General features: G+C 35.8%; 1 protein-coding gene across 1 annotated transcript in view; it reads right to left on the bottom strand.

The window, feature by feature from the left end:
* The window catches only part of si:dkey-122a22.2 (uncharacterized), a 43,111-nt gene extending 22,459 nt beyond the window's left edge, over positions 1 to 20,652 (bottom strand). The window contains exons 1-7 of the mRNA XM_053611338.1: positions 20,319 to 20,652; positions 18,163 to 18,322; positions 16,124 to 16,195; positions 13,145 to 13,221; positions 7,986 to 8,086; positions 4,032 to 4,148; positions 2,769 to 2,843 (exon numbers count right to left, since the gene is read on the bottom strand). Of these exons, the coding sequence (XP_053467313.1) occupies positions 2,769 to 2,843; positions 4,032 to 4,148; positions 7,986 to 8,086; positions 13,145 to 13,221; positions 16,124 to 16,195; positions 18,163 to 18,322; positions 20,319 to 20,381 (665 nt within the window). The 5' untranslated portion in view covers positions 20,382 to 20,652. The remainder of the gene's footprint in view (positions 1 to 2,768; positions 2,844 to 4,031; positions 4,149 to 7,985; positions 8,087 to 13,144; positions 13,222 to 16,123; positions 16,196 to 18,162; positions 18,323 to 20,318) is intronic.
* Between the last annotated feature and the right edge of the window lie 1,066 nt (positions 20,653 to 21,718).

A 21,718-nucleotide genomic window follows, 5' to 3' on the forward strand; every position in this document is an offset into this window, starting at 1 on the left:
TTTTTCCCCCGCTCACCTTCCATTATAACCATTGAACCGCTGTCCTTGAAGATGTCAAAAACGAAATTGCTTTCTTATTCAAAAAAAAAATTTCACATCAATCAATAAATTAGTCAGTGTGTTGTATCTCAGTTGCATTTGTAGTTCCTTTACAAAGTGCACGACTGACAGGTATCAAATGTCTCCTTAATTCATCTTTAATGCAAGGAGCCAACTCTACTTAACGCCTCCATGAGTAACAAAATCTGTTACACAACTCCATGTAAGCTATATTAACTTAAGTCGCAAGTTAATATGCCCGACATTTATTTTACCATGCCTAAGTAATTGAATTGCATCTCTGGCGTTTCATACATGCCAGGCTGAGGGCCTATTAATCACAGGGTAATTGGACACACGTCGCCGTTAAATGCTGCTGCTCCACTTTCAGTCACATAGAAATTAAAGCGTTCCGCATTACTCATTCTTTATCTGACTAAACCCCAATTGTGTTACATAACTTCAGGAAAAATAACAGCGGCTGGAGGTTATGAATCAGGATGTGTGGGGAGATGGCTCACATGAGATTACTCGCACAGAGCCACGGAACAAATCTCTCATATATCTTCATTATTTCATAGTCATGCTGGGAAAGCAGCTAACGCTCTCCCGATCCTTACACAAATTCCGGTCCATAATATGTATAACAGGAGATCGAGATATAGTGACCATTTGAAACTACAGGAATTGGACGTATACTAATGTAAATAGGGATTTATCGTTTAGTTTTATACCACAGCAAAGCCGATTGGTCAGGTGATGTTGCTGAATTTTCCAAAGCAAATCAAACGTTTATTGTACATGAATGCACTCATTCTAATACTTTAATAAATTTTATAGTAACAACTTCCACAGGCACTTGTATGGCAGGTACTCAGCATTAAGGTAGGTATTTTCTGTGAGGAAATGTTTAGCTAGCATTTTTGGACGCCGTCTCCAGTGTCAGCGATTCCAGGTTTCCAACACAAGAAAATCTTCAGGACAGAAGCGCTTTTGCGGAGTCTTTAACGTGAAAAGCTACAGTTTTTGTCTTCAAGAAAGTGTGTTGAGGGAGCAATATTTCTAATTATAGCTGCCTAATTATAATTATATGGTGCAGAACTTGCTTCGTAGACGCTCCACAACATTCAACCATTTTTTTTAAAAATGGTTAACTGTGGTGTAAAATTAATAAAACACTTCAGATGTTCGGTTACTGAGTAATGAATACCAGGTATTTTTTATATGCTGTGTTGGTGAAGGTTGGAGTACGGTGGCTTTTTGTCCAGCGCTACATTAAAAGAGAACTGTAATAAAATTCTAATTGAACAAAATCTGAAGAAAAAAATAATAATAATAATCATCATTTATGGAAGAAAAAAAAATATCTACAGACTTCCCAATCCTAATTTTCCCCATAGACAAAATGTTTAACACTCACATAGTTAGCTATAAGATAGTATTAATGCAAGAAATTACACAAGTCTGGCCTTTAACTTACTTGAGACAGCAAAGATTTTGCTATAGTGATATTGCTTAGTTATCTAGAGCAAATAGAAAGGACGTGCATTAGCTAACTCTATTAGCCGGAGGAAGGTGCTGTAATATTAAAAATATGGGACTTGGAATGAGTTTGAATAAAGGTGCTGTTTAAAATTTTAAAAGTGTTTCTTGACCTATAATAATCATATAATTATAAAGACATCTACAAAAAAAAAACTGTGATTTGTAATATTACCATGCAAAAGACCTAGCTACTTCATTTTAGGATTCTGTTGAGATATTTTCTGGCCCTGAAATTGACCCTGGAGTTGGAACGGGGCTGCTCAGCCTTGCACCTTTTCCTTAAAACGCAACCTGTAAGCCATGCATGGTTTCAACAATTAACTCAACTTAATTTGTCCAGAATTAAGGCACTGAGAAAAATGTGTGCTGTCAAATGCTGTTAAATTCTGGAGGAAAAAAAACAACAACATTTTGCAAGGACACCGGTGTTCACGTTGACTTTACCAAATGAAATACACAGATAGTGATGGTGTACTCTTCGAACTTTTTGTTAGACCTAGCTAGTTTCTTCATTTTAGGATTCTGTTTAGATTTTTTCTGGCCCTGAAATTGACCCTGGAGTTGGAACAGAGCTGCTCAGCCCTGCCCCTTTTCTTTAAAGCACTTATTTAAAAAAAACTTATAAGCCGTGCATAGTTTTAACAAACGCATTGGGGTTAGTTGAAGGGAAGTAGAAAGCAATGTTTTGTTTTGTTTTAATTCCCTGGTACTGCTCTTTTAAAAGTTTGCTTTTAAAAACTGACATGATCGATTTATAGGTGGATCAAAGGCTTCAAATTTATACTGACAGGCAAACCCGTGGAATAGAGTGAATAAAGGTGCTGTAGACTTCTGCTGACTCATATGAGAATGATTTGCGCTCTGATATGAATTAAGGACAGTTTCTAACACTCCATGACCTTTGATTAATTGGGCTCTGTATTAAAGTGATGAACAGCAGAGCACTGACAATGTGCAGTCTCCCATCTCTCACACTCCCCTCCCTCTCTCTCTCGCTCTCTCTCATTCCCTCTCTCTCTCTCTCTCACTCCCTCTCTCACACTCTCTCTCACACACTCCCCTCCCTCCCTCCCTCTCTCTCTCGCTCTCTCTCTCATTCCCTCTCTCTCTCTCTCACTCCCTCTCTCACACACTCCCCTCCCTCCCTCCCTCTCTCTCTCGCTCTCTCTCTCGCAATGACTCACCAGTACTGCTGCCACGTCTCCTCTTCAAAGACGTCTTCTGGAATGGGATTGATCAGCACCAAGTCCGACACTTGCCTGGACAAACAGAGACAGAGATAGGTTAACACGTTTGTGCTCAGCATGGAAAAACACCACAAAAGACAAGTACAAGCACTCTCTGATTGCGAAATCTGACACGTAGACCGTCTCCGCACCATTCCAGCTTTAATTCGTATGGGGTCGATGACATCACGGGTGCAATATTTTCGTTTCGCGGACGCTACAGAGCCGTCACAGCTTCATTAAAGGGTTAACGGCTTCACGTCAGCGCTGGTGAAGTGTTAAACCTTCCTGTCAGTTCCTGCCGTTCTCCTCAGACCCCTCTCATCTAAAAGGGCGTTTCTATCATGAGAACTTTCACTCACTGAATGTTTTTAGTTTTTCGCACTAGAGGCCATTGTGCCTAAAAATCCTAGGAAGTCAGCACTTTGTTTTCCGCATTCTGATGTTTGATGTGAATATTAAGTCAAACTCTTGTCCTGTATCTGCGTGATTTTATGCATTGTGCCGCTGCCACATGATTAGAGGTTTGGATAATTGCACGAATGAGAAGTGGTATGGGGGTTTCTATTAAACTACAGCACTCGGTGCGTGTATACAGCAGGACCCAGAACACCATGTGACTCTACTGTACACATAAGTGCCTGCTAGCATCTCAGCTCAGATTAAAAGCACAGCTTGGATTTTGAAATATACGTCGTTACATATTCAGCCTCTGAGGCCATGTTTAATAGACAGAATGAAAGAACGTTTAACAACCAAAACGACTCCCGGCAAATAAGACTAAAACCACAGAATTGTGGTTCTTTTCGCTGGGGATCATCAAGACATGGGATTCAATTGCGCGTAAACATTTCCTCAGACAGTGCAACGGTTTCGTCTATTATGTTTTTAAAGCTTTATGGTTTATAGTACTGTCATCCAATAAAGAGAATTAAAGCGCTGAGAAGGATGCGTGCTGTCAAATGCTGTTAAATTCATCTCATGAGGACACCAGTTTCCAAAAACGGTGTTTACCTTGACTGTACCAAATGAAATACACAAACAGTGATAGTGTACGCTTCAAACTTCTTGTTACAAGAGCAAGCAAGATTACTACACCCCAGAGAGATCAGAAATGAAGTGTATTTGGGTGGGTGCTGCCTCAATCTTAATTCTGTCTGAATAATAGACAGAAATCCAGATTACTTAAGCCAAAAAAAGCTTATCTCGTTTAAGACTTACGTGTCATAGACGTGAGTATAAAACCTGCTGTTCAGCGCGCCCAGTTCTGCGCCGACCAGAATGAAGGGCGTGGCTATCTCAGCAGCCTGGACCAACCGGTGGAGGTCGTCCACCATCCTGATGGCAAAAAGAGAAGAGGAAACGAAAGGCATGCGGGTCAATGTGTCGCCGTCAACACACGGCAGAATGACTGAAGGATTGACAAAGCGCATGTGACGCCCCATTCATCACTGGACCGTATTACGACATGTGGATCCGCGGACCCCTGACCGTTTCGGACATTAGCACAGCGCTCGGCTCTGTCCATGTCCATTACACAGAAGATATAACGAAGTCAGCGAGATCAAGCATGAGCATGAGTATATAATTATAACAATTAACAACATGCACGAGGTTACCAGGGGGTCAGGGAGCATTAGAGCTGATGGTGTTTAGCAGAGAAGAAACATGGAGAATGTACGAATGTATCCGACAGAGCATACAATGGATATGAACAGTCTGCACACCCCTGATAAAATGTCCGGTTTTTGTGATATAAAAAGAAAATTAAACCAACATAAATCATGTCAGAACCTTTTCTACGTTTATTATTCTTTCTACCTATTAATTAAAGTGAAAAACAATAAGAATCATTTTAGTGGAGAAAAGAAAAGAAAAATATATATTTTTTAAAATGTACAATAACCTGGTTGCATAAGTGTGTGCGCCCTTTTATAATTGGGAATGTGGCAGTGTCCAGAATGAACCAATTACATTCAAGCTCATGTTAAATACTAATTAGTATACACCTGCCATCAATTAAAGTGACTGATTAATTCCCAAATAAAGTACAGCTGTTCCTATAGGATTTTCCTGACATCTTCTTGGCAACATTTCCAACTGGAAAAACCGTGGGCCGCAAAGAGCTTACAAAGCAGGTACAGGATCTCGTTGTTAAAAAATATCAAATCAAGAGAGGGTTGCAAAAACATTTCCAAGGCGTTGGGTATACCATGGAACACCGTGAATACAATAATCAACAAGTGGAGAAAATATGGCATGACAGTGACACTACAAAGAACAGGACGTCTCTCTAAAATGAATGAGAAGACCAGGAGAAAACTGGTCAGGGAAGCTGCCAAGAGGCCTACAGCGACATTAAAAGAACTGCAGCAATTTCTGGCAAGTACTGGTACATGCTCCCTACATGTGACAACCATCTCCCAATTTGGGAGATTGGATGACAAAATCATCCAATCTCCCAAAACCATGTGGAATAATGTATTATGGTCTGCTGAGACCAAAGCTGAACTTTTTGGTCATAATACCAAAAGATATGTTTGGCACAAAAAACAACGCATCACCAAAAGAACACCATCCCCACGGGGAAGCATGGTGGTGGAAGCGTCATACTTTGGGGCTGTTTTTCTTCAGCTGGAACTGGGACTTTATTCAGTGTGTAGGGTATCATGAATAGCTCCAAATACTAGTCAATTTTGGTACAAAACCTTAAAGCTTCTGCCAAAACACTTAAAATGAAGAGGAATTTCACCTTTCACCCGAAGCAAACCTCCAGATCAACAAAGGAATGGCTTCACCAAAACAAGATCAAGGATTTGGAATGGCTCAGACATGGAGTCCAGACCTAAATCCATTAAAGATCTGAAGAGGGCTGTGCACAGGAGACGCCCAGACAATCTGACAGAGTTAGACAAAAAAAAAAAAAATACAGCTTGTCATGTCATGGAGACTTTCACGTCTCAGAAAAGCGCTATTACAAGCGCTGACACTGGAGACTCCTTCCAAAACGGTCTGAAGAAAAACTTCTCCGTTAGATAGAAAGCTACACCATATCAAAGATTATACATGTTTTTGCGTAGAAACTACAACGTATTAGAACGGGCGTATTAATATAAACCCTCAGTCGGGACTACTGTCAGAGCTGCTGTGGTAGAAAATGATAGAAATCACCTCCTGACCAATCAGAATCAAGCATTATTAAGCAGTAATGATTACACGTATTTGTCACATTATACTATAGGCAAGCAACTCGTACATCTTATTCAACGCATCCCTGATTCGGGGCACACGACAAACTCGGACAGAAAGTAAGAAATTATTCTAGAATTCCCACCAGCACACTGATCTCTTAATGAAGGTGTTTGCTTCTATGTATTCCCCTTTAAAAGAAGCTCTAATTTAAGACCCCTGAAGTCAATTTGAGAACTGAGGAATGCACAAGTCAACATAAACTGCTTCATCTATTTTATGGCTGCTCAGCTGGGTTGCATCTGCCAACAAATCAAAGCAGCGTCCAAATAAAGAAGTCTCACAGCGGCAGCCCGAGGAAGCATCCGTCAAAGTGCCTGCTTTTGGACGCTTATTGAATTCTAGGAAGGAAATTGATTGCTCACATCAGGAGCTGCAAGTTTGCCACCCGGACATGAGCGTTACCCTGTGTACTGCTACGAGATAAGAGCAAGCATTCGTGTAGGACGATCACAGGCTTCAGCGCGGCTGGCTATCACACCAAGGGCATGCCCTTGTGTGGGTGGCGAAAGGCTGCGCGCATGAGAGAACGAGAGTGCCTCCGCTGTGTCGACACACTTACTGTGAAATGACACACGATTTGAAATGATGTCTGTGCCAGGAAAAAGGACACAGCTGCACAACAGCTGATGGAGAACAGTGCTTAACACTACATGTGTCATATATAACAACTTTTTTTCTTTTTGTAGGGGATGTTAGCGATTACGGAAGGAGTCTCCAGTGTCAGCGTTCAAGCTGCTCATTTAAGATTTCCACCACTGGACAGACTGAGGTCTCGGTAACATGACAAGCTGCGTCTTTGTCTTACTAGCTAAATAACAAAGCAGACAACAGTTGTTTATAGCTGTTATAAAGCAAGTGATAACTTGTTTCACAGACTTTCCAAATGATTAAATATAACTGGATAAAACGTATAAAATGTATTTCCAATTATAGTTACGTTTAATGTTATGGAAGAAGCAACTTGTTTCAACAACATTCCGCAGCATGAAACGTAAAAATAAACAAAAAAAAATGTTTTTTTAAAGTATGTGCCATTCTTTAATAAATAAAACATTTGTTTTAGTTAATCACTGTGGTATAGGAGAAATAAAACACCTAGGGATGTGCTGTTATTGGAATATAATGTTAATAAAAAGTCACCTTTTTTAATTCTTACATATAAAACTATGTATAAATAAGCGAAGAATATAATTTATTATAAAATTAATAATTTAAAATAAAATAAAATTATATCATTTTATAACTTTGTTTCCAAAAACAAGTTAGAACATGCACAAAATGCAATATTCATGGAAATATTCACAATAACACACTCCGTCTTGTGTTCTGTTGCTTAAGTAGTCATGAATTATACATTGTTATGAATGACTAAGGGAATTTGGCCTATGTGTTACCTCATATTTATACCCCTGTGAAACAGGAAGTCATGATTGAACAATTTCCTGTTCATAGTCACCCAGGTATACTAAAAAAATTTTAAAATATCAATGGGAATATACTTCAAATATATTTTTCTCATATGAATTCATAGGCGTGCCAATAATTGTTGCACACCCATATTAAACAAGGTTTTTTATATATATATATATATATATATATATATATATATATATATATATATATATATATGTGTGTGTGTGTGTGTGTGTGTGTGTGTGTGTGTTTTGTTTGCAATTGTTTGACATTCATGAAAGCAGAGTAGTTTTGTGAATTTTTTTTAATAAAAGATCAAAAGGTTAAACAATTAAAACGATTTTTCACAGCCTTCTTTGCTCATATTTACAAAGGGTGCCAATATTAGTGGAGGGCACGGTATTATAATAACCCTGCCAATGTAGAAAGGTGGAACACATGAAAAATTATATGAAATGGGTTATAAAAAATATATAGAAGAAATACAGGAATCATTACAAATCTGATTACCTTCCAGTGGTCGATAATCTCCACACTTTCTCCATGCCTGTAGTGTCGTTCTGCAGAGCTCTCCTGCTAAAGCCCAGGCCCACTCGGTCATAGGCACAAACCTGAAAGAGTACAGGGAAGAAAAACAAAACTACCTCAAAACCACAAAACAGACACACGAGGAAAGATCTGCACTAAGGATTGTTTGTTAACTCCATCATAGCTGTTGGTGCCAAGCATGTTGTTCTGAAACAGGATGATGTAGTGGTATCACAGAATGGTGCGAAAAACAAAAAACACCCATAGGCCAGCATAATGGAGAAATGTTTCAGACCACATAAATTAAAACCTACAGGTTCACTGACCATTTAGATAGAAATTATACCATTTTTGTTAAAGGGCTCACAGCTGGTACACACTGTTAGAGAAACTTAAATTAGTGCAACATTATATTTCTTAAAAATAGGGAGGGCCACACTTATCAAGCTGGATATAAACAAATCTATTCATAAATCATCTGCGGGAACTTTTACACAAGAAATGTGATATCCGTGAAAGTAAATTCGGGGGAAAAAAATAAACGTTCATATCTTATAAGAGCTGCTGAATGTGTGTACATTTACGTATAAAGGAGACTTACTAAAGTGAACCTCGACTGACTGACTTCACACTGTATGATGAGTTGCTGCAAATCAGTCACTTCATATTAATTAGAGGTCGCCCCGATGGTGGATTTTACAGGTACCAATAACTAAGTCGGGCGGTACCTGCCGGTAAACGATTCATCGATCGTTTTTAAAACTGATACTGAATGAAAACATAATACTGCCGAACTTTATCTGTTTACAATAAATTTAATTTAAAATTTAATATAAACAGTACTGACTGTACCATGAAAATAAATATATAAATATTAATACATATTAACTACTAATAAATATTAAAGTAAATAAATGATACACATCCAAACTGAACCAAAAAGTAACATTCTAAATCAAAAAGCACTTCAAATAGAGCAACAAAATTTGTCAGCGATTGTTTTTATTTTGCCTCTAGAGGCCGCTCTCGTGCCATATAATGACAGCAGACCCTTCTCAGCCGTTCCCAGTCGCGTCCGTCACAGGAAAAACTATCGGTGTGGATTTTTGCCACTAACCCATAGTTCCAGCAATTTCACCTCCTGAAGAGGAGACAGATGGGAGAAACCCCACAAAACAAACAACAAGTAAAAGAGGCTGAGGTAAAAACCAGGAAAAGCATCACACAAGAAGAAACCAACAATTTGGTTATGTTTATGAGTCGCAGTATTGATGCAGTTATTGCAAGCAAGGGATGCAACCAAATATTAAGTGTTATTTACTTCAAGACTTATCTGTTCCTATACTTTTGTTCACCTAATACTTGGGTGGTCTGATACAAAAGGCTCCATGTTGTTTAACACATCTAGATGTAAATACCAGGAAAAGCTGAAATCCTAAACTCTCATCTCATATCCATCTTTTCATCTCAAACCCAAAAGTGTGTGTGTGTGTGTGTGTGTGTGAATGGTGAGATTTTCCAGATAATCATCGAAACTCTCTCTTTCTCTCTCCTTAACTATAGAATGTCAGAATTGACCACAGCCCTCGATTACAACATGACACTGTCATAAAATGCTGAAGGAATTGCATTCATAAACGCTGACACTACTCATTGATGAGTAATGTCCAGGTCGTCCTCTCAGCTGTGAGTAATTTTACCCATAAGAATACTTTTAGCTGTGAACATCCTTCGAAAGTATTGAAAATGCATTAGAAGATCTAAAACGTTTAAGCCAAGCATTTAGCCTGTGCCGCAACTCGCTCAGCCACATTATTCAGCACGACGCGCCGAGATAGTGCCATCTTTCAGTTAACGCTTGCCAAGTCCTGGCATTCAGAGCTCATTACATCCCAGTATGGGACTAAAGATGGTCCAGCTACCCAGAGTGCTTGGTTACATCACCTGACACATGCGTCTGCAGCTCTGAGATCCTGCTGGAGCTGCATTAAACAGTGTATTCACTAGAATGAACAGATTCAGTCACTTTGTCACATCCTGACTGACACTTAGTATCGATCACTGACCTGAGGAAAAATATAGGCACGGGTCAGATTTCATACAGATCTCTGTGGCTTTTTAAGTTGTACTTTCATCAGGTGTACATCAGAGAATCTGCAATAATACTGCGGTGTTCAGACAAGATATTAACCTACAGTTGAGGAAATGCATTAACATACACCTTGGAGAATCTGCAAAATGTTAATAATTTTGTTTTTTAATTAGAGATCATAAAAATTGCCTTTTGTTTTTTATTTAGTTCTGCCGTGAATAAGCCATTTCACATAACAGGTGTTTACATATAGTCCACAAGACACGATAATAACCGAATTTACACAAATGAACCAGTTCAAAAGTTTACACACGCTTTATTCTTAATACTGCGTGCTGTTACCTGGATGATCAGCGACTGTTTATATGTTTTGTGATAGTTCTTCACGAGTCCCTTGTTTGTCCTGAGCAGTTAAACTGCCCACTGTTCTTCAGAAAAATCCTCCAGGTCCTGCACATTCTTTGCTTTTCCAGCATCTTCTGCATAATTGACCCCTTTCCAACAGTGACTATATGATGTTGAGATCCATCTTTTCACACTGAGGACAACTGAGGGACTCGTACACAACTATTACATGAGGTGCAAGCGTTCACTGATGCTTAAGAAGGTAACACGATACATTAAGAGCCGGGGTGTGTAAACTTTTGAACAGGATGATCGGTGTAAATTATTATTATTTTGTTTGATCTTGTTCGTTTTTTCCATTTAGTACTGCCCTTCAGAAGCACCATAAGATATTTACATGTATTATTCCCAGAAGACAAAATCAGTGAACGTTTGCAGCTTTTGTAATAGTTGTGTATAAGTACTAAGTAAAAAAAAACAAAATGGAGTTTTTATTGCACACAACCGTGCCGATATTCAGCATAACCACACTCTTGCTCGAGCGATATTGCTTATATACAAGCCTGTAATATTTATGCGTATAAATTCACTCTTCATTTAATGGAAAGAACCTGGAAAGCTCTGATCATTAAGCGTGTCCGTTCGCCCACATCATGAGTCAACCTGTCAAAGCAATCACGTGTTGTTCGCCTGAATCAAGAAATGATCTGCAGTGCAGATGAAAGCATCTTACACAAAATCGAGATGATCAAATATAAACTCCTCTAAACCTTCTCAGTGATGATGCGTCAATTTAAAAATACTGACTCCTGGTCTGGTGCAGGAGGTACTGGGAGAAATCTTTCCCAAATTACAGCAAAATTTATATATGCTGCCAGTCAAATGTTTATGAACCCCTAGAACATTTGTGATTAAACTTTAAGAAGTGGGTTAAAGTGAAATACTTTGAATTTAGTAATCTAAGCGCACTAACTAAGCCGAGCAGCACAAGGCTGTCATCTCTAGCTAGAACTATATATCATATATATTATGGTTCATGGTTCATGGTTATACATGTGAAGAGAAAATAAAGACTCTAGCCAGATTTAAATAATATCGTGTAGGTGCGCTGCAAGGACAGAACACTATATCTCACTTGCTGACTTTTTGTTGAGGTCGCACTTGAGCTACAGTAGAGACGTTGTTAGAAGAAGATAATAATGATAATAAACTAGTCTGTATTATTCAATGATATATAATGTGAAAATTAGAGGTAAACTCTACGCAGCAGCGACCTTGGAGCCAGAGCATGCATACTAGATACACTCAGGGCACGATTTGATTCGATTTATGATACTGGGTTAACTATTCGATATTCTCAGAATAGTTTGAACAAAATTTGAATGAAAGAAGAATTATGACTGAAAAGACTCCTTTTTTATTTCTGAATCATAAACATTAGAAAATAATGTCCCATTTGCCTGTATAAAAAATGCAAACCCTTGTAAAAAATTGCTAGGAACAGAGGGTTCAATTTTGTAAACAAAACGTAGTACGAGTTCACCATATCTGGGGAAATAAATAAATAAATGTATAAATGTATATATTCTAAAAAAAAAAATCAGTTGAATAAACAAAGTCTATACTGGGAAATTGACATTTATTGAAAACTAAAAAATGTAATGAGCTTTGGCAGCAGCTGAGGCGTTACTTTAACTGGTAATAGAGCTCCAAAGTCGGCTAAAATGCCCGGTTTCCTATTTTTAGTATTAAACAAGTTATAACATGGAGCATGTCAGTTCTTGAAATCTGAAGCTATGAGGCTAACGGTCACTTCACAAGTGCAGATGATTCTCATTTGGAAACAGAGCAAGCTCTCGGTGAAAGAAAGCGATCATGTGACCAGAACGTGCTCTATATATTTTAACTATATGGGTTGAACAGATTAGGACCTCTAGTGTTCAAACAGTGCACTTGCATTAGACGCATAATTAACAGAATGCCGATATCACACTTTTCCACCATGCACATTGGCCCGTTTTTGCATTGCGATGCATTGCCTTTAATAAAGCACTCATCTAGAGTCTGATAGGTATTAGTTATTTGGGTATTTTGTAGAGTTTAAGTGTGTTCCGTATTTAGTGGATAAATTGTAACAAAACATACTACAAAAAATCTCAACGGTATATTATGCATATTTAATTGGCGCACTAGGTTTGGTGAGAATAATGAAACAGCTGCTGCATGTCCCTGCTGTTGAAATAAATAATAAGTGATGACATTAGCACTAGGATATAACAAGACATACTTGTACCAATTCAGAGTGCATCATTATCCTGGGGCCACTGCACTTTCCTTGTAGACGGTCTTAATCTTTACAGAACATCTTCCTCCTCTGTAGCGGGGGTCCCATTACACACTGCTGAACCAAGCAGAACATTCTGGCTTTTCAAGACTCCCCTACACAACACGCAGTTTCAAAGAACAAAAACACTTCATGTTCCGAACCACAAGGAAGTACAGCTCGTTACACGAGCACTTCTCCAGAACGCCGCTTAGGCTCCAAGTCTGACTTTTCAAATGAATATGGAGAGCATACCCAAGCAATGTGTAATGAGGCTCACTGTGGTGAATAACCAGCTTCTCTGCACAAACACAAACTCATTATCAAATTGCACACCTCGGTAGGCGACCCTTTCAAAGTCAGCCATCTGATTCAACTTGCCTTTGTGGTTTGTGAAACGCTCTCTTGCACATGATGCCAAATATCAGACGACATTCCAGTTGGAGCGTCAAGCATCACTGGAAAGGAAAGTAGAATAAAGGTGGTTAAGGTCACGGAGACGATACCAATCAGTGCGCATTTAAATCTTATGAGAATTTGAAATAGATTGATCGTGTGCTCATGTGATCTAGGAGTGCAACATAATGCCACTGTATCTTTTTAGTGCAATAAATATCTGTATCCGGATGTAAACTCAAAGTGGGCGTGGCCTTTTTGCTTTAATTAAATATGAACCCTACTACTACTATGCCCACGGAAACACTGGGAGGGAAAAACAGGAGTAGAAACGGCAGCACAGTCATTGTAACAGTTCCTCAACCTCAGCTATATCACTCGAGTTCATACATGGTGCGTAGGACTGCTTTATTTATTTATTTATTTATTTTAATCCTACTCTCGCAAATATTATGTCTGTTTGTATCCGACTGCGATATTTCGTAACAAATTGATTTGGTTTTATTTCCCTATATATAAACAAACTAGTAACCTCATTTAAACTACCATGACCCAGGTAGTTATTAAGGGTGAATGGTTGAACGCGGTTAACGCATCGAATGGGTCTTTCATCAAAGTAAAACCTTCTCACTCAACTTTTTTTTTTCACCAGTCCCGATGCACACCTCTAGTCTTATTTACATGCACTGTGAGGCTTTCGGTAAGCTTTCTTAAGAAAAAGAAGAAAAAAAAAAGTATTTTCATTTGGGTTCGTCCCTAATGTCCTCTAATGCCCAGGTTTTAAAAAATACAATAAAAATAAATAAATAAATGATTTACAGCCAAAGGTGTCAACTATATATAATGTTTTATATCTGTAATTTCGTGGAATATGAACTTTCTATGAACTTTCTATGAAAGTGAAGTCATTCAGTTAAATACATTAACGCAATATATATTCTATATTTACTCATTTTCAGATGGATGCTTTTGCTACTTTTAAAATCTCCAGCTTTTATTTGATTTCTGCTTTGGCTTACCTTAAGGTATATATCATTCTAATATACTGACTCAGAATTGTGTTCAGATTCAATCAGCATGGCTCTAATCAGAACCTCACAATATAAAAAATAAAAAATAAGCATATTGCGATTATGTTGCTACACCCTGCTATCACGATACGCCTTGAAAATATAATAAGGAAGAAAGCATGACCAGGAGGCTGTTACAGAAAAATAATCGAGGATGAAGAGGTGTGATGTGGCTCAACGTGAAGTGGAGTTACTGTTACCACCCCAAAATTTATTATTTTCCAATAACAGCACATTCCGTAAGATTTTATTCCTCTTACACCACACCGATCTGCCAACAAATACCATTTTTAATGTAATGAACAATCGTTTAGCAACTATATAGTTTAACAACTATAAAAAAATATATATAGTTTAACAACTATAAAAATATATAGTTCAACACCTATAAAAAAAAATATCGTTTAACAACTATAAAAAAATATATAGTTTAAAACTATTAAAAATATATATAGTTTAAAACTATAAAAAAAATATATAGTTTAACAACTATAAAAAATATATATAGTTTAATAACTACAAAAAATATATAGTTTAACAACTATAAAAAAATATATAGTTTAACAACTACACAAAATATATATAGTTTAAAACTACAAAAAATATATAGTTTAACAACTATAAAAAATATATAGTTTAAAACTATAAAAAATATATATAGTTTACCAACTATAAAAATATATAGTTTAAAACTATAAAAAATATAGTTTAACAACTATAAAAAATATATATAGTTTACCAACTATAAAAATATATAGTTTAAAACTATAAAAAAGTGTTTAAAACTACAAAAAAATATATATAGTTTAACAACTACAAAAAATATATAGTTTAAAACTATAAAAAATATATATAGTTTAACAACTATAAAAAATATATATAGTTTAACAACTACAAAAAAATATATAGTTTAAAACTATAAAAAAATATATATATAGTTTAACAACGATAAAAATAGTTTAAAACTATAAAAATATATATTTTAAAACTATAAAAAATATATATAGTTTAACAACTATAAAAATATATATAGTTTAACAACTACACAAAATATATATAGTTTAAAACTACAAAAAATATATAGTTTAACAACTATAAAAAATATATAGTTTAAAACTATAAAAAATATATATAGTTTACCAACTATAAAAATATATAGTTTAAAACTATAAAAAATATAGTTTAACAACTATAAAAAATATATATAGTTTACCAACTATAAAAATATATAGTTTAAAACTATAAAAAAGTGTTTAAAACTACAAAAAAATATATATAGTTTAACAACTACAAAAAAATATATAGTTTAAAACTATAAAAAATATATATAGTTTAACAACTATAAAAAATATATATAGTTTAACAACTACAAAAAAATATATAGTTTAAAACTATAAAAAAATATATATATAGTTTAACAACTATAAAAATAGTTTAAAACTATAAAAATATATATTTTAAAACTATAAAAAATATATATAGTTTAACAACTATAAAAATATATATAGTTTAAAAACTATAAAAATATAGTTTAAAACTATAAATATATATATATATATATATATATATATATATATATATATATATATATATATATATATATATATAGTTCAACAACTGTAAAAATGAATTCCCTCACCAGCTGCACTCTTTTCTATTTCTTGTAATTGAAAAGAAAAAGGTTACAGCTTTACCAGACATCTCCTCACACAAAACTTCACCTTATCATAAATACCCCCTCAACTTATTATAAATTTAATAAATCAGAGATGGTCCGAATGTTCACAGAGGGCTCATATGCACATTGCACAGTTGTGTATTGCAAAAGAAAAAAATTCCAGTCAAGTCCTACTATATACGCCAAAATACAAGCAATCTGTGAATGCGTTTTTACCAACAGGTTGTCCTTGGCCTTTGCAGATGAGGCTGATCTTCTGGTCCAAGCCTATATCTATCAACTGTGCATCTAGAAGAAAAGAATACATATTTAAAGAGAGAACGTTTTTCATATTTAAAGAGAGACTAAATTCCTGCAGGTTTAGCAGCGATAAAAATGATTTGCTATATCTATTCCAAGAGATATGATATCAGTTTTACAGCACAGGCACTAAAAAGAAGATTCTTCAGTGCACCAGGATACAAATACGTTTTCAATTTCAGCGTCTAGACATGTTTATATACGTTATATACATTTTTATACGCATTTTGTCCTACATGTTTATTCGACGATTACTGCATTAAAGTGTCAGGGGGGTGAAAAAAATTTCACCCTTTTACATTTACAGTCATATAAATATACCCAGCTACGTATACAGTACACAGTCACATTTCTCCTTCTGTCAGGTTTCATTCTGTCTGTATTCTAACTTCATACAGTTGAGTGCAAAAGTGAGCACCCCATAGTTTCTGGGTGGGGCGAAGAAAGGAAATGTACCTATATTTCACAACCTGTCTACATTACAAACAGATTTCTAAGATTCTAAGACTCATTTTCATAAAAATGACAATCAAAACATGAGACAACAATGCATAACATCAACCACAAACAGTCTGAAAAGAACCAAGAAGTGGAAGCTGATCCAAAGAAGACACAGAAGGACATCAGGAAGAATGTGGGTTAAAACATAACAACGGAGAGGATTCAAAAGCTGCTCAGAGAACATCAAAAAAACTTGGAGGCATGTATGAAGGCAAAATCTGGGCTTGCACATTATGAGAGAATATTTCGATCACATTCAGAAAGGGACGTGCAAACCTTTGAAGCTCAATTAACGCGTGACACTATCTTATACCACAGCGCTTTCAAATTCTTCAATCTGATTGGTCAGAAGGTGGTGACAGTAATACCGGCTGAAATTCAAATCACAAGTTTATATTAATGTGCTCATTCTAATACATTATCGTTTCTATAGCAACAGCTCACTCACAGGGACGTATACGTTCCACACAATCTAAACCTGAAAATAAACCGATTCAAATATGTGTTGTTATTTAACAATGAAAATCTACTGCTGTGTCCCAGTTCGCCTACTTATAATATATATATATACAAATTGCTGTGGTATACGAGGAATAAAACACTTCAGGACATACTGTTATAGGAAAACAATCAACTTCGGTGTGGTAACAGTACGTCTGCTTGACTTTGGGCCATATCAGACCACACCACAGTTGATCAATTTCATAATTACAGCATGTCTCTAAGTGTTTTATTCTGTGCATGACATCGGTGTAAGCTGTTAGTATTTTGTCTTCTGGGAGTCATGCAACTATCTTATTTAGCGTCTGAAGGGCAGTACTAAACGAAAAAAATAAGATCTTTAAACAAAATAATAACGATTTACACCAATCATCCTGTTCAAATGTTTACACCCCCCTGGCTCTTAATGTATCGTGTTGCCTTCTGGAGCATCAGTGAATGTTTGCAACTTCTGTAATAGTTGTGTACGAGTCCCTCAGTTGTCCTCAGTGTGAAAAGATGGATCTCGACATCATATAGCCGCTGTTGGAAAAGTGTCAAATATGTAGAAGATTCTGGAAAGCAAAGAATGTGCAGGACCTGGAGGTAACGACACACAGTATTAAGAATCAAGGGTGTGTAAACTTTTGACCGGGGTAATTTTTATAAATTCAGCTATTATCTTGTCTTGTGGACTTTATGTAAACATCTGTTATGTGAAATAGATTATTCCGGACAGCACTAAATAAAAAACAACATGATCCTCTTATTTTGTTAACAGTATTAAGATTTAGCAGATTCTGCAAGCGGTATGCAAACTTTTGGGCACAACTGTATAAATGCATATAGTGATATATTTTTAACATATCGTATAAGTTACCTTTTCAGTCCGGTATAAGTTTCGTTCTTTTCTATTCTTCTCCCAGTCCTATACACACCCTGTATTCTGTTCATTTGTGAGTGTGAAACATTACCTTTCGGTCTGAGCTCTTGCTCTTCTCTCTGAAGCGAGGCGTAATTAAGGAACGGTGGTATGAAAATGACAAGGAGGAGAATTTTCCCTAAAAACGACACAGTCGTCCAGCAGCTCCTCTTCTCCTGCTGCTGCTGCACAGAAAGAGGCTCTTCTGCAGCCTGCGCATAAAAACAGGACATTTTACAAATTTAACAGATGAACCAAGATTCACTCGACAGAGAAATGAAGTGAAACTCAGAGCCAAGAAATAATGTTTTTGTTTTGGGAATGCTCCAGCGAAAAAAAAAAAAAAAAAACTCCACCCTGAACAACAATATTTAAAATTAACGTCATCGTTAATGGTATCTACGATTTATTTTATGACGAATTTAAAGGCGTTTTCATCAACATTTGCTCTATTTTTACTTTAGTTAACGGTTTCCTACATTACCCACAATGCCTTTCAACTACCTGCTCGTTTTCATAGTGGTGCCAGTGGGATTCATCCCTCGCTTCATCTCTACCTGAAGAGAGTGATACAGCAGCGCTTCAGTCAGCACCATCGTTCTTGTCATTAGGGCTGGGCGATATGACAAAAATATCATGTCACAATACTCGAGGACATTTCTACGATACACAATGCACGTAGAGCTGGGCAATATATATCGCTATAATAATGATATCGTGATAAATGATTACATGATACACTTTTCTGATATATCGTTGGTATGGTGATGCTTTTTTTAAATAATTGATGAAATGAGAATAATATTTTTAATAAATAATCAAATAATACTGAATGGATGCCTTGATTTGACACAATTTTTTTTTTTAAATCTTCTTTGTATTAGTAGGCATTGAAGAAAAGTACCATCAAAACAGGTTTGACCTTTTTTTGTTTATTTTAATTTACTACTGTTTTGCGGACAGTTTGTGAGCTAAATTATACATCACAATGCGCATCGTGTTTCATAAAAATGTCCTCAAGTATCGTGATGTGATCTTTTTTGGTCATATCGCCCAGCCCTAGTATCACGATATATAATTTAGCTAGCGAACTGTCCACAAAACAGTAGTTAAAAAAAAACAAAAAAATCGATTTTGACAGTACTTTTCTTTAATACCTACAAATACAAAGAAGTTTAAGGTGTTGCTGTTTGTTTTTTACTAATTACGTCAAATCAGCAGCATTCATTCAGTACCACTCAATTTGTAATTTTTAAAAAACTTTTTTTTTTAAAAATGCATCACCATACCAACGATATCTCAGAAAAGTGTATCGCATAATTATTTATCGCGATACCGACATTAAATCGATATATCGCCCGGCCCTACTCATCACCTCGTAGTTCTTTAACTAGCCGAGCTGCATCTCTGCCGTAACTCATCACGACATTAGACTTCTCATTAATAAAAAAAACGGTCAAACGTGAGCAAAGACGATTGCGCTCTTTTGTTTTTAGGAGCTTATGTTTGAGATCACTTTTTTCCTCCTATTAAACCCCATTGTAACTGCACTAGCAATGTCACCCTGTGACGTCAGAGCAGCATATACTGCTAACTTCTCAGGGGAATAATGAATATACAACACCAACCAACAAATCAGCACCAGAAGCTTTAAACACATCAGAAATATTACATATATATATAGGATTAATGCGTTTGGGTGTGGACTTTTCCTTTAATGTTATGTTGACAAGTGAATTGGTGGCATAAGTAATAGAACAGGCTTGATGTCTTTATTGCTAGAGTTACATGTTACTTAGTACAGCTTTCATTGGCTCTCTGAGACGGTATAAACAATAAATATTAACATAAACTAACATTATATAGAATTTATCGTGAATGACTTGTCATTAGAGAAAAAAATAAGTATTTAATAGGTCACGAAACAGTGAAAAAAAGGTTCTAGCCAGCATAGGTGAAGTCTCAGGCGTTTATACAGACTACTATATATTCCTGTCTGATAACAAATGCCTCTCTATTATTCGTGTAGTGTACTATAAAGGGTGCACAGTCGGTTATTTCAATAAGTAAGTGTGCCCCCTATATAGGGAGTACAGAGACACTTGGGATGCAACCCATCCGCACTCGATACACATCATTAACCCGGGCTACATTAGTATTGCGACTGGAAGATGAATAAAATTACAGACGAAACCCAAAATGTACAACCTTCTTTCTCTCAGACTGAACATTTCCAGCAGTTTCATGGCCAACTGCTCTCCTGCGAGCCATTGGAGCTACACGAACTTAAATTCACCTGAGGATAAGCGTGGATGAATGGGTGACGCGGAAGAACAGGAAAACTTCCTCAAACTCGTCACACGGGAGCCGACGAGGGACAAAACGCGTTTTATTATACATTCACAATTCACGGGAATAACGGCCCAGGGCAATTTATTCACACAACAGCCTTCAAAATCTCAACTTTAAATTAAAGGGGAACGAAAATAAATATCATGGGCACAAAAAGATGTTGTGTCTCTGATGAATGTCTTCAGTTAAGTACTGGGTATGAATTATTTCTTTTTATTTTATCTATGGTCCTGTGACAGAATAGATTATAGAATAGATGAATAATAAAATTAAATGAAGAAGAAGAAGAAAAAGAGGAAGAAGAGATTAGTCATTATTAATATTATTAGTAGGAGTAGTAGTAGTGTTATTAGTTTATTAATTGTTGTTGTTATTATTATTAATAATATAATTTTACTAATACTACTACTAGTAACAAGAAGTAGAACAGTTATTGTTGTTGTTGCTGCTGTTATTAACTGATAATGCTAAATTATTTTTATTTATTATTATTTTTTTTGTAGTAGTAGTAATAGTAGTAGTGGTGGTGGTGTAGTAGTGTTATTTTATTCGTTGTGGTTGTTATTATTTTACTACTGTTACAACTAATACTACTACTTGGAAGAAGAAGAAAAAAAGAAGAACAAGAAGAGATGTTATTATTAGTAGTAGTAGTAGTAATAGTAGTGTAGTAATGTTATTAGTTTATTAATTGTTGTTATTATTATTAATAGTATTATTTTACTACTACAACAACTAATACTACTACTAGTAACAAGAAGAAGAAATGGAATAGTTATTGTTGTTGTTTGTCACTGTTGTTGTTGCTGGTGTTATTAACTGATCATGCTCAATTATTATTATTATTATTATTATTATTATTATTATTATTGTAGTAGTAGCAGTAGTGTTATTATTTTATTCATCATTATTGTTATTACTAGTACTACTAGTAGCAAGAAGAAGAAGAGTTCATTAAAATTAGTTAATGCTGACAAGTCAGTTAGTGGCAAGAAGCAGCACTCCCTGAAATGGCTTGATATCTTATAGCTGACATTTATTATTATTATTATTATTATTATTATTATTATTATCCTCATCATCATAATTATTATTATTGTTATTATTATTAAGAAGAAGAAGAAGAAGAAGGAACAGATGTGCATGCCCACTGATATGTCACTCCATCAGACCACAACACCGCCACCAAAGTCTTACTGAGTCAAACTGAGCCACCAAAGTCACTGAGAAGCTCTTCAAGTAGAAAGAACTGAGAA

Source organism: Ictalurus furcatus, chromosome 23 (assembly GCF_023375685.1).
Source record: "Ictalurus furcatus strain D&B chromosome 23, Billie_1.0, whole genome shotgun sequence".
In the NCBI taxonomy this organism is placed as follows: domain Eukaryota; kingdom Metazoa; phylum Chordata; class Actinopteri; order Siluriformes; family Ictaluridae; genus Ictalurus; species Ictalurus furcatus.